The sequence below is a fragment of the Psittacula echo genome (genome assembly GCF_963264785.1).
Source record: "Psittacula echo genome assembly, chromosome: 7".
Lineage (NCBI taxonomy): Eukaryota > Metazoa > Chordata > Aves > Psittaciformes > Psittacidae > Psittacula > Psittacula echo.
This window is the reverse complement of record NC_137740.1, coordinates 62,505,682-62,518,014: the sequence shown is the minus strand read 5'-3', so window position 1 is coordinate 62,518,014 and position 12,333 is coordinate 62,505,682. Positions and strand designations below refer to the sequence as shown.

The window sequence follows — 12,333 nt, the reverse complement described above, 5'->3', positions numbered from 1 at the left end:
GGGGGTGGTGCTAGCCCCCCTCGCCCTTCACAGCCAGCCAAAGGGGGTGAAGCTGGTTACCAAATATTGCCCAGCTTCACCAGTATTCCATCCTCTGGCTAACAGAGGGGCAGGGAGCGCTGGTACAAGTGTATGGGCATATCGAAAAGGCGGGCTGCGACCATGTTCAGGTGGGCTGCTCCCGGGGACACGGTGCCAGGGCTGGAGGCGCCGGGGGAACGTGCCCAGTGCCCCTCTCCTTACAGCAACTCCGGTTTCCTCGAAAATTCCCCGCTCCGCTTGCTCAACCCGGCTATGCCTAAGCGCTTCCGCCAGCCCCGCTCCCCATGACCCCGGCCGGGCCGGCCACCCCGCCGCTCCCACCGCTTCCCTCCCTCGCCGGGCTGCAGTCCCCGCCTCTCCTCGCGCAGATATAAGTCACCGCCCCGCCAGCACCTCACCAATTTCAGCCTTGCCGGGACACTGTCACATTGCTACCCGAGGATGCTGCGCGCCGCCACCCGAGGACTGACCCTGCTGCTAAGTGCCCTGCTGTGGAGCCTGGCCGTCGCCGGTGGGTAACGGTGGGCGGGACGCTGGCGTTGGCCCGGGGGGGGTGGACAAGGCGGCGGTGCTCGGTCTTTCGAATGGAGAGAGGCCGGACGGCAGGCAGAGCCGCCCCGCAACGGTGGCTGCGGTGAGGGGGCAGCGGCTGCGGTGAGGGGGCAGCGGCTGCGGTGAGGGGGCAGCGGCTGAGGTGAGGGGGCAGCGGCTGAGGTGAGGGGGCAGCGGCTGAGGTGAGGGGGCAGCGGCTGAGGTGAGGGGGCAGCGGCTGAGGTGAGGGGGCAGCTGCTGCCTGACGCGGGACTTTAGGTGGGAAAGCGCCACTGCCGGCGGGCCCCGGCTCCGACCCGGCTCCACTTCACGCTTTATGGCGCTGGTCGCCGCGGGCTGGTGTCTGCTGAGGGGAAGGTCCTTCATAACCATGGCCGGGCCGGTGCTGGCGAGCCTCAGGGGTCTGCTGCAGGGAGCTGCTGACCTACAGTAACGAGGTCTACGAGATCTCTTCCCCTCATCCCCAGCGCTGAGGTTGTTGAGGCAGAGAAGATGGTGTTTAGATAATAGGATCTCGCTCAGGGAGAAAATGGATTTCCAGAGGTTACAGAGGTTGTGCGGGGCTTTCCACCTGGGCTTCCTCACAGGCAGTTCCCTGAAGTGGCGTCTTCCCTTGCATCTCAGCGTGTGGGGAGCCCCTCTCGCAAGGAACTGCAGGGCAGCCTCTGGTTATTAAAGACTTTATCTTCCCCAAATAAATAAATAGGGAAACTAGGAGCTAAGGCCTTCTGCAGCAGATACAGCCAGGGATGAGCTTGAGCCACTCCACACTGGTTTGGTACTTCATGCTCATAGAATTATAGAAACAATTCAGTTGGAAAAGATCTTTAAGATGATCAAGTCCGACCGTTCCCAGCTCTGCCAAGGCCACCACTGACCCATGGCACTGAGGCCTTGTCTCCACTGTGTGTGACAGAACACTGGAACAGGCTGCCCAGGGAGGTTGTGGAGTCTCCTTCTCTGGAGACATTCAAAACCCGCCTGGACACATTCCTATGTAACCTTATTTAGGTGTTCCTGCTCTGGCAGGGGGATTGGACTAGATGATCTTTTGAGGTCCCTTCCAATCTCTAACATACTGTGATACTGTGATACTTGCAGGGACGGTGACTGCAGCCCTGCCCTGGGCAGCCTGTTCCAATGCCTGAGCACCCTCTGGGGAAGGAATTGTTCCTCAGCTCCATCTAAACCTCCCCTGGTGCAGCTTGAGGCCGGTTCCTTTTGTCCCATCCCTTGTTCCTTGGGAGCAGAGCCCAGCCCCTCCTGGCTCCATCCTCCTGTCAGGCAGTTGTTGGGAGCGATCAGGTCCCTCCTGAGCCTTCTCTTCTCCAGACTGAGCCCCCCAGGTCTCTCAGCCGTTCCCCATCACACTTGTGCCCCAGGTCCTGCACCAGCTCCGCTGCCCTTCTCTGGCCCCGCTCCAGCACCTCAGTGTCTCTCTTCTAGTGAGGGGCCCAGAGCTGAACACAGGATTTGAGTATGTTCAAGCTTCTGTAGCTTCTTCCAAGGTCTCAGTTCAAAAAGGAAGCATTAGACAGAACTCCAAATAAGTTACCTCAGAACTTCTGAGTTACAAGAGGGAAAATGATTTTCTTCTCCCATTTCTTGCTTCTGCCAGGATGCATTCCTTTAGTAAGATGAGAATAAGCCCAAATGGCAGGACCAAGCCTTTTCCCCAAAAAGAACTTTTCCAAGTAGCAATTAAGAGCAACTTCTTTGTTTAAGTAAACAGAGACTGCAAGGAACCAGGATATACATACAATATGACTGATGGCACTCTTTTCTGTATTTAAAGGCAATCCAGAACTACCAACAGCAGTTAATATAACTTGGTCTTCAATCAATTTTAAAACTATACTGCAGTGGCAGCCAAAACCATCAGGTTACCTCTATACAGTAGAAATCCATGGGTAAGTAGATAACACCAAGGTGTGTCCATTAATGGCAGGTGAAGACAGTGAAAATAGAGCATGTGGATATTTTGGAGAGTGAATGTAAAAAGAAAAGAGCCCAAACATGAGGATTTAGGAAAATTGCCAACCTAGCTGTTAATACTTCTTTGTATCCAATTACAAGAACATCTGATTCAGGCTTCTGGTTTCATCTGCTTCAGAAATGGAGAGTTGAGCTTTAGATTAGTATTTCAGTTCTGGGGTTTGGTGCAGGCAAGCTGCACTGGAGATTTAGGCCAGGATACTTTGAAGTAGTTATCACTCTGTCTGACATACTATGTTTTAGACAGAACTTCCATCTTTTTGTGCCTTCCAACGTGTCTGGACTGAGTCTTTCATCTTTGGTCTTAGGAGGTGTGTGATAAATATGAGTCTGCATTTTATTCTAATTGTTGAATCATAGTCAATGAATAATTTGTCTCGCTGGGTAATACTAAAAATCACCTTTGTTTGCCTACTTCTGTTGAGACTTCCTCTGTAATCATGTTTTATGTAAGCTGTGAAATATTGTGTACATAGAAAGTAGATACCTTATATGAAGAGTCATAACACCTCTTTCAATACTGCACAAAAACTTCCATGAAGTTCAATAATAAATCTCTGCTGTTCCTAGCTCCCATTTTAATTCACACACCATTGTTAAACATGCCCTAAGGGGAAACTGCATCATCAACTCTCCTACATCATAATGAAAATTACCATGTAGTCTTTAAAAGGGGCATAGAAATGAGAGCGCTTTCATGACTAATGGATGAAATATCAGTGCAATGGCTAATGTGCTCATTTATTCTTTAAGGGAGAGATTAAATTAATAGACTTAAAAGCAGACGCAGAATGAATTTTATGAAACTTATGAATCTGGAGTTTCTTTCCAGCCACTTGTGCTTGCAAAAAATTGATGTCTGTTTGTCCAAGATTCAGTATGGGACTGGGTATAGATCTGATACAGAGGCACTTCTTCAGAGAAGGTGCTCTTATGGATGAAATGTGCTTAAATATTTGTTTTCTCATCTATGTACGATTGCAGAGTACATTTGTTTGATCCCAAAGATCCAATCCCCCCTGTCCCTTTTCAAGGCACCTCCGGCACACTGTCACTAACTGACCTGTGACACCATAAGAAATCTGGTGAAGCGAGAAGGGAGTTCATATGACTTTTCAGTATAACTTGACCTACTTGGAGGAAAACTCAGTTGTGAATTCCCGAAGAGTTGGCACTCTTGCTCTTTCAGCTGAGATCACAGAGTTTTAATTTTCCTTAGTTCACCAGCAAAATCTAGGACAAGAATTGAAGCAGTAATATCTAATCTGTTTTTCCATTCCTTCTTATTAGGGAGTAAAATGGGGAAGTAACGTTTTTTCCTGGTTTCATTTTTATTTCTCAAGTAAACAGATCCGCTTCTTATAATTTAAAGATCAAGAGAAGTGCAGGGGTCATGAGTTTTGTCAATATTCTAAGCCTGCAGTGAAAATTGCTGGTACTGTCTGGTTCTTAGTGTCATTTGCACCTGCATAAATGCAAACCCAAGTGACATACACGAGAAGACATTAAACAAAATTAGTATTGGTGTCAACAGAGCTTCCTGGGATAACTGATGTTTCTTAAGGCAATAGTTTTCAGATGCATCAGGGATAACACTTTCAAAGTGATTTATGCGTCTTATGGGGTTTAATTTAAAGAAGTCAACTGCAGAAAAAAAACCAAAAAATCAGAACTACTTATGGTTTCTGTTAAATTCATATAAAAGATTGAATTTTTAATTCATAGATGTATCCAATAACATATTTCTGTAATTAATATGGATCACATCTTATTTACTTGATTCTACTTTGAATTATAAAAGATAGTTGTACAGGATAGTGGGTTTGGACATCTTTTCCTCTCCTTTTCAGGCTTTCACCTACAAGACTGTTCCACTGGATAAGGGAAATCTATAGTTTGGGGGGGGGGAAGTGTGTTTTAAATTATCTGAATATGCGAAAGGCTGGTTGGAAAGTGCTGACGCTTCTTTCTTGCTCTTTTCAGACAGACATCTGACACCAAAAAGAAATGCATACTGACAGCAGAAACAGAGTGTGATGTCACTGACCTGCTCAGGAATGTAAGAGAGACCTACACAGCACACATCCTGTCTGTAGCGTCCTCAGGGATGGATAACTTTGAAGAACCACCTTTTGCAGTCTCTGAAAAATTTACACCTTATAGTCAAAGTAAGTAGGATTAAATCTTCCCAGAAATTTCCTTTCAAGATTACTTCCATTGACTCAAACAAGGTTGGGACTGGGCCAAAGGGTTTTTCCTATAGATTCTTACAGTAGCCATACTGCTACCTGAGAAGGAGAAATTCAGGCATGAAGCTTTCCCTGTGGCAGGGGAGTGTATAAGGCTTTAGTTATCATTTGTTTCTCACTGCAGTGAGTAGACCATTTTATCTTTGTTAATAATCCAGGATTTCACTGGATTACTTCGGCCCTGTGAACTTGTAACAGATTTGAGGAGGGAAGGGAGTGGAGGGAGGAAGAATAAAAAGCATGTTGCAGAGAAAGGATGATGTCAGGTTTTAATTCTGAAAATGCTTCTTTAGCTGTTCTTGGAAAACCGGAGATACAGAATTACACACAAAAAGGCTCCAAACTGAATGTTGTGTTCCAAGATCCACTGACACCATACACATTTCCTAACGGAAGCTTTCAAAGTATTCGAGATATCTTCCAAAATGACCTGGAATACAAGATCTACTACTGGAAAGATCAAAGTTCTGGGAAGGTAAGGTCTAACTCTACTTTTTACATGTAGCTGTATTACAGCTACACAGTTCCTGTGCTCCCTTAAGAATGTCTGCAGAAAACACTTTTAATGAATTTTTTTTTTCCTTTACAGAAAGATGCAATAACAAAAAGCCATAAATTCGAAGAAAGAGTTGACAGCTCAAAGAACTATTGCTTCTACATACAGGGAATCATTCCCTCCCGCAGAGAAAACCGCAATGGTCAAGAAAGTAAGGTGCTTTGTACCAGTATAGGAAGGAATATCTTAGACGGTAGGTATCTGGTGAAGTTTGTCATACAGTCTTAAGCATTCTCACAAAAAGTCACTTCCATTCTGAGCATATTTCTACACTTCCTTAAATTGTAATGCCTGTTACAGAATAAACTGTGGGAGGGCACAGTCTGAACATGGGAAGAACTCATACTAAGTAGGAGCCCATCATCTTTAGCTGTTGGGGTTGGTTTTAGGGTTTTGCTCAACTGTTTTAACTACTTTTAAATTGTATGAGCTGATCACTAGTCACTGAGGTTTCTGATGACATCACTAGCCTTCAGCTTAATTTTGTTGTTTCCTGATCATTTTCCTCAGATACTTCTGAATAACAGGCCCCACAGTAAACGCTTGAAGGATTTAGCTCTAAAGCATAGGAGTGCTGGAAACCATTGACTTGTTTGAAATGAACTTTAGTTACTATCTCAAAAGCATACACTGAGACTAAGACTTTCTTTACTGTTACATGACAAAGTCAGAGGTCAGCAGATTGACTTCTTTACTGGTAAATAAGTTAGTGAGTGGTTGGTGGATCAGTCTAATTCCAGACAATCAATCTCAATAACACTTTCTTCAATGTGAAGTCATCAATAGTGATTAAATAATATTAAATTGCTGTACTGTATCTTTCTTCTCCACCAGTTAAGAATATCTGCACTCTAGAAAAGCTCTCCTAAAATTAGCAAATCAGCTCTCCCCAAATTACCTTTCTTGTCTAGATAAATATTTTTGTTTATCACAATAGTTGAATTCTAATAAAGTACAACTTGAATAGAAATCTCCTCTGTGGTGTTTGGTAGCCTCTAAGCTAGAATAAATTTCTACTTGGACTTACTTTTACAGAAGTAGTGCAGGGGTAAGGGGAATGGTTTGACTTACTCCTGTGGTGGTATTCTTAGTGCACTAACTAGATTAAAATCTAGTGTGAACCAGGTGAAATAAAGCTTTACCTCAGTTCAACAAATTCAGGTGAAAACAAATTCAGTTCACACTGAGGTAGTCACTCCACTCCTGTGATACTTACAATACAGCAAACATATTTTACTTTAGTGGAGTGGGTTCTAAGAGCTTGGAGCACTGTGACATTATGGCTTCTGGTATCTGAATCTTAATGTTTTTTTCTCCCCTGCAGAGTACGGAGCAGAATTTTTTATCATCATAACAGTGATAGTGATTGCGATCATCACCTCTGCTGTTGTCCTATCAGTGATCCTCTGTAAACGCAAGAAGGCAAAAGCTGCAAGAGAAAAGGAACCTCTTAATGGTGTCTAAGGGAAAGTTACTATCAACACTGATGTTCAACAGCCCTTCAAAAACAAAGAAAAAACCCAACAAACCAACAACAACAAAACCCATGCATTGGGGAATATGGCAGAGCCTTTTAGCCTCTCCAGTATGGGAATTTTGAAGCCCAAACTTTTCCATGGATTCAGAAATCTGTTAGATAGTCACAGATGAAAACTCCAGAGGAAAAATCCTGGGTCACTAGTGGCTGGAGGAGTTTTCTGGTGACCTGTTGCAGTAGCCTAACCCTGCTCATACACTCTTCCCAAGCTCCTTCTATTGTCCTGTCTGAAACAGGATTCTGAACTACATAGACTTTGACTTGACCAGGTACAGCCGTTCTGAAAGTATGGCCTCTCTGAGCCAGATTCATGGTGCTTGTGAGGGGAAAACACTACTACTTTTGGGGGTTGGAACTAGATGATCTTAAGGTCCTTTCCAACCCTAACTATTCCATGATTCTATGTGTCCTTTACCTGATGAAAAGGAACATTTTTTTGTTTCTGTGAAACAAAACCTGTATTTATCTGACTTTCTTTTAACATTATTAACTGGGGAAATGATCTGTTAGTTCAGGTGTGACAAAGATGCTACTATGATTTCTGCACTTCTTGGATAAAATTAACTTTGTTTATTTATCTTAGGATAGAGACAAAGGTAAACCAACTGAAACTACTGTACTGGTGACTTGTAAGGAACACTCTTGAAGCAGGTAGCTGCTATCCCTCTGGAAAGCATATTCAGATTACACTACACCTAGAGATATACAGACAGGCTAGTCTGAAGATTCCAAGTGTCACAACAAATGCTTTGCAGTTTTTGAGTTAGTAGTAACTCACTTCATGCAACCACTGAGTAGGTAGCAGTATTTACTGCATTTTAAACCTTATTTTTAATTAAACAGTTAGTGAATGAATAGCTTATGTGGTACAGAATCGAATCATCTCGGTGATGGGACTTGGAGGTACCTGTTGCTTTGACTATTTTAGTATTTATTTTATAAATGGGAGTCTAATTTTTATACTGGTGATATATGTATTTATGATGGTAATTTATACTTTTCTAGGGAAATAAAGGTGACTGGCAAAATCAGACTGGCTTCTTTTGCTTTAAATGAAACACAATATTTATTCCAGAACCAAATTAAAAACACATGTAAGAAACTTCTCTTGTGCCAGCAATGTAGGCAAGCTGCAACTGATGTTGGGATTTGCTGCTGCTAAACCAAATCAGAACAAATGGGGGAAAAAAAAAAGATGCATTTTGTAGGTGGTACTAACTGACTGCATGTCTCCAAGCTTTATATGTGTCTTAAAAGAAGATATCCACTGCATTAGGAGAAGAAATAACATCAGGTAAAATTAATATCCCAATCTACCACTTTTGACAGACTTGAATTTTATGTTTTTCACCAATGCTGTATTACAGATCCCTTCTTTGTGTGGATTAAGACTCCTGTGAACTTGAGTGTGGTTGGCAGCAGTTTTGTTCTTCAATTCCCCTTCTATAAAGAAGGAAGAAAACAAAACACCACAGTTCTGCCCCAAAACCCCTTTACTTGATATTGTGCAATAGCTGCTTAATGAACTTTCTGCTGATGAATAAGGCTTGTAAGGAGGAGGAATTTTACAACAGCAATCAAACATAGAGCTTATGGAAGTAAATTCAAAACATTCCAAAGTTGTCATCACTACTTCCCTTCCCAGTGCTGTTCTGCTTCCTCAGCTTCATTTGTGCCAAGCTTAGCAAAGAGCTCTCAGGAAAAGAAAGCCTGAAGGCTTACAGCATCGCCTTTGCTAAAATATAGCCGGAGTTAATTATCATGAGCTACATAGAGTGATGTTATAAATCATGCTTCCCCAGCTCAGAGATTCTGTGGTTTTCTGAGTATGTATATGAATATTTTTACAGATAGAGAGAAAGGACCAACACCCACAGGAATGCAAACAAGTGCCTTAAAAGGCATGAGAGCAAGCCACTGCTGCAGGAGTTCTGGAGACCTGAAGCACTTCTGTTCCCAAGCTGCAGTGTGTTACCATCCAACCACCAGTGTCACAGGGCTCGCAGATCCCATTGCAAACAGGGTTTTTGCTCTTTGTGGAGCCAGTAGAGAAAGGGGCTCTTTATTGCAAACTTCCTTCAGTACTGTCCCTTGGGCCAGTGCACTGAGCCCACGCAAATGCTTTACGTATGCAGAGATTTAGCTTCCTGAGAGCATCAGGGTGGGCAGAAGAATGGTATTGTCACTAGAAAGAAAGACTAGATCCTATCTAGGACACCTGTGGCTACTTCAGCACTGTGCTGATTTAAGGTGGAGCCAGATACCAAGGGAAGCAGTGTAAGGAAGGGAAGGCTTTTCCTGTGCACCTAAATTCCCTGGCTTATCTTCTAAGCAGGTTTCTGTAATGTGTTCCTAATGATGCTCCTGATTCCCCTGCTCTGCTTTGCTCCCTGTCATCTGTGGCAGGAAAAGGTACCCAGCTATTTAAAGTAGATAAAAACATTTGCACAGTGTCCTGTAAGAGAACACAGCACTTGTGTTCTCCCCTTATACAAATGAACGTGCAACACTGTATACTGGAATAAGCTACTTTCATTTTAGAGCACTGTTTAAAACCACATTATTCTTCACATGAGCGAAGAAAGGCTGATATTGTTCTGCCTGTTTTCTGCCAGCCCTACTGGCATTACAGACAATAAAATTATTAGCCCAGGTTGCTCAGTGTATGTATCATATATATGGTAGATATGGCAGCAAACAGCTTAGTTAATCTATATTTAGCAGACTCAGCTCTTTGCTGTGAGACAGCTGCTGCTGAAAGGCATGTAGTGATAAGAATGTGATTACAAGCTTAACTTGGATCACTAGTTATGTGGCAACTCAGGAGAAGGAGTGTCTGTATGAAGTAAGTGAGAATAAACAGCTGTGCTGGATTCCTTCTTGGTTCTGTAATGCATTTTGCAGGTTAAAAGTGATTGCTACTCAGTTTCAGAACCTTGTAATACACAGAATGAGTGGGCTTTTGTCAGCAGTAGACTCGAGTCAATCAAGTAGTTTTATAATTGCACAGTATTTATCCAGATACAAATAACCACACTTTCTATAGTTCATGTTTGAGAGGATAGGGCAACCACAGCTTCTCTGGGCACCCTGCGCCAGCACCTCACCACCCTCACAGGGAAGAACTCCTGCCTAATGTCTAACCTAAACCTACCCTCTGTCTGTTTAAAGCCATTTATTGAATAATGGTAATTAATTGGGTATTGGATCAATAGCTTCCAGAATATTTCCTAGCACTGCTCTGAGTGCCTTTCTCAGTGCACCCATTTCCCTATAAATATTAATGGTTTCAGTGGCTTGTTTAAACTAGCAATGAAGTTACAAATCTGACCTCAAAGAATATTCATAGGTTTATTATATTTGCTGATGCATTTTCTCCTATTTCAATTTTCAAACTTTCTACCTTATTACTTCAAGAAATATTTAAATAGATTCTGTATCTTTTCATATATGAGTACATTCTTGATCCTTTTGAATACTTATGGCCTGAGATGTGTTGCAGAATTCTTCCCTGGAAATAAATGTGCAAGTCTAGTTATTGTTTTACCTGGTGCAATAATTTAATTCCACGGTCATTTTGTTTTTAATGACTGATTTATAAAGCAGACAATATTTGCTCAGACAAATAGTCATAAATTATATTGCTGATGATGGATAACGTTAGCATTTTAATGATTACATTGTGTTGCTTGATAAAATGTTATGAACTATGCTTTAGTAGGATCGTATCTATTTTAGCAGTATGTCAGCACTACTGCTTGTGTTTGCTCTTAAGCCCCAGTATGAATATTCCTCAGCTTTTTTTTCTGTGACATTGGTTTCAATGGCAGGGCTAAATTTGGGGGAATACTCTTCTAGCATGAATGACAAAAGTGTTTGAATCAGTAGGGTGGGAAAGGGACTTAATCTTCTTGCTGTGTCAGTGGGAAAACTCCAGCTGAAGCACAGTGAGGATCTGTGTCCCCATAGACTTCATGTGCTTATAAAAGAAATCAGCTTTGATTTTGTTTTAGATTTTTTGTCAAGATGATGTTCACAGCATCAGATTTGGTTCTTGTTTGTATCATTTTAAATACTTCTTCCAGGAATGCTCGTAAGCTCATAAATCCATCTTTGCTTAGCAAAACACTTAAGCAACTGTTAATTTTGAGGTGCATCTATAAAATGATGCATGTAACTTTAATCTAACTACATGTTTTCCTGAATAGATGCAAAAAAGTTATTATTAAGTACAGCTAAGGATCTGGGAATATGGTCACAAGTCTGATGGAAGAGTAGTTAAATTTCAGCATTAAATCTTGGTGATGCCCTTCAGAGATTCTGACCCTTGATCCTATGACCAGAATTTAGCAAGATTCCTTTTGAAGTAACAGGACCCTGTGCAGAAAACCTCTTCCAGGTTCAGCTAAACCAGGACATCAATTTCCTGCCCCTCTACTGGACATCTCTGCTACTCCTAGTCTGCTGGTTTAACAGCATGTGATTCGCATGGACAAAATCAGCCAGATTAGCTCAAATTACTGGAGGGAACTGCTTGTGGTAGTCCAGTGAATGATGGAGGTGCCAGCAGGCTGTTGATGTGTGGCTGTTTGTTGCTCATTTTCTGTTGCTGTGTGCTAGCAAGAGCACTCATCGTTACTGTTAATGAGATTTAAAAGGAAACATGTCAAGGTTTGTCAGTCTGGATGCTGGGCAAGGGAACACAGTTTGACTTCTTGCTTTCTTCAACTTCTGAGATGAACCTGATCGTCTTTTCTGACATTCAGCACTTTCTGACATTCTTTGCCAGTCCTACACTGTATATAAATATGCACTATTAGTTTTATGCTTCCTATGACTGTAGCGTGAGGGAACTGATTTTTGCTGGAATCTAAAGCTTAAGAGTCAAAGTTCACAAGAGGTGGACGAACTCCTCATACACAAGGCTACATGAGCAGCATGTGGGTTTTGTTCGGGCTTCCCTTTGTTATATAGCAGGGTTTCACCCTTAAAGTGTTCACATAAAGTTTTAGTCCGCTACTTGGGTGGCGTTTTATTTGTTTTAAATACAAGATCATCTTTACTCAAATATAACATAGTGTTTACTTGGAATTACAGCTGAATTGTTCAGTTGGAGTTTAACAGGCAAGCTTATTGTACTCTGTAATACCCTGTGTATAGGTCTCCAACTAAAAACGAATTGTCACTTTCACAGGAGGAATACAGTGCAACTTCTGTGGGCAGTCAGTCCTTAGAAGAAGGAAACTGTAACATTGAGAAGAAATATGAAGATCTTAAAAGGTACCTGCTTAAAAATGTGACTGCAGTTAATTCCTACACATGTCTGCTGTAGTGAATTACAATGCGTTGATCTGTTCTGCATAAAGGCAATTAGAAAAGATGGAGATTGAAAATAAAGCACT

General features: G+C 42.3%; 1 protein-coding gene across 1 annotated transcript; it reads left to right on the top strand.

Moving 5' to 3' along the window:
- Positions 1–483: 483 nt before the first annotated feature.
- F3 (coagulation factor III, tissue factor) lies at positions 484–6,858 on the top strand (the record flags this gene model as incomplete). Its single annotated transcript, XM_080624056.1, has 6 exons — positions 484–553; positions 2,390–2,504; positions 4,573–4,757; positions 5,132–5,313; positions 5,428–5,587; positions 6,719–6,858. The coding sequence occupies 6 exons, from the start codon at positions 484–486 to the stop codon at positions 6,856–6,858; spliced, it is 852 nt and encodes a 283-aa protein (XP_080480182.1).
- Positions 6,859–12,333: the final 5,475 nt, after the last annotated feature.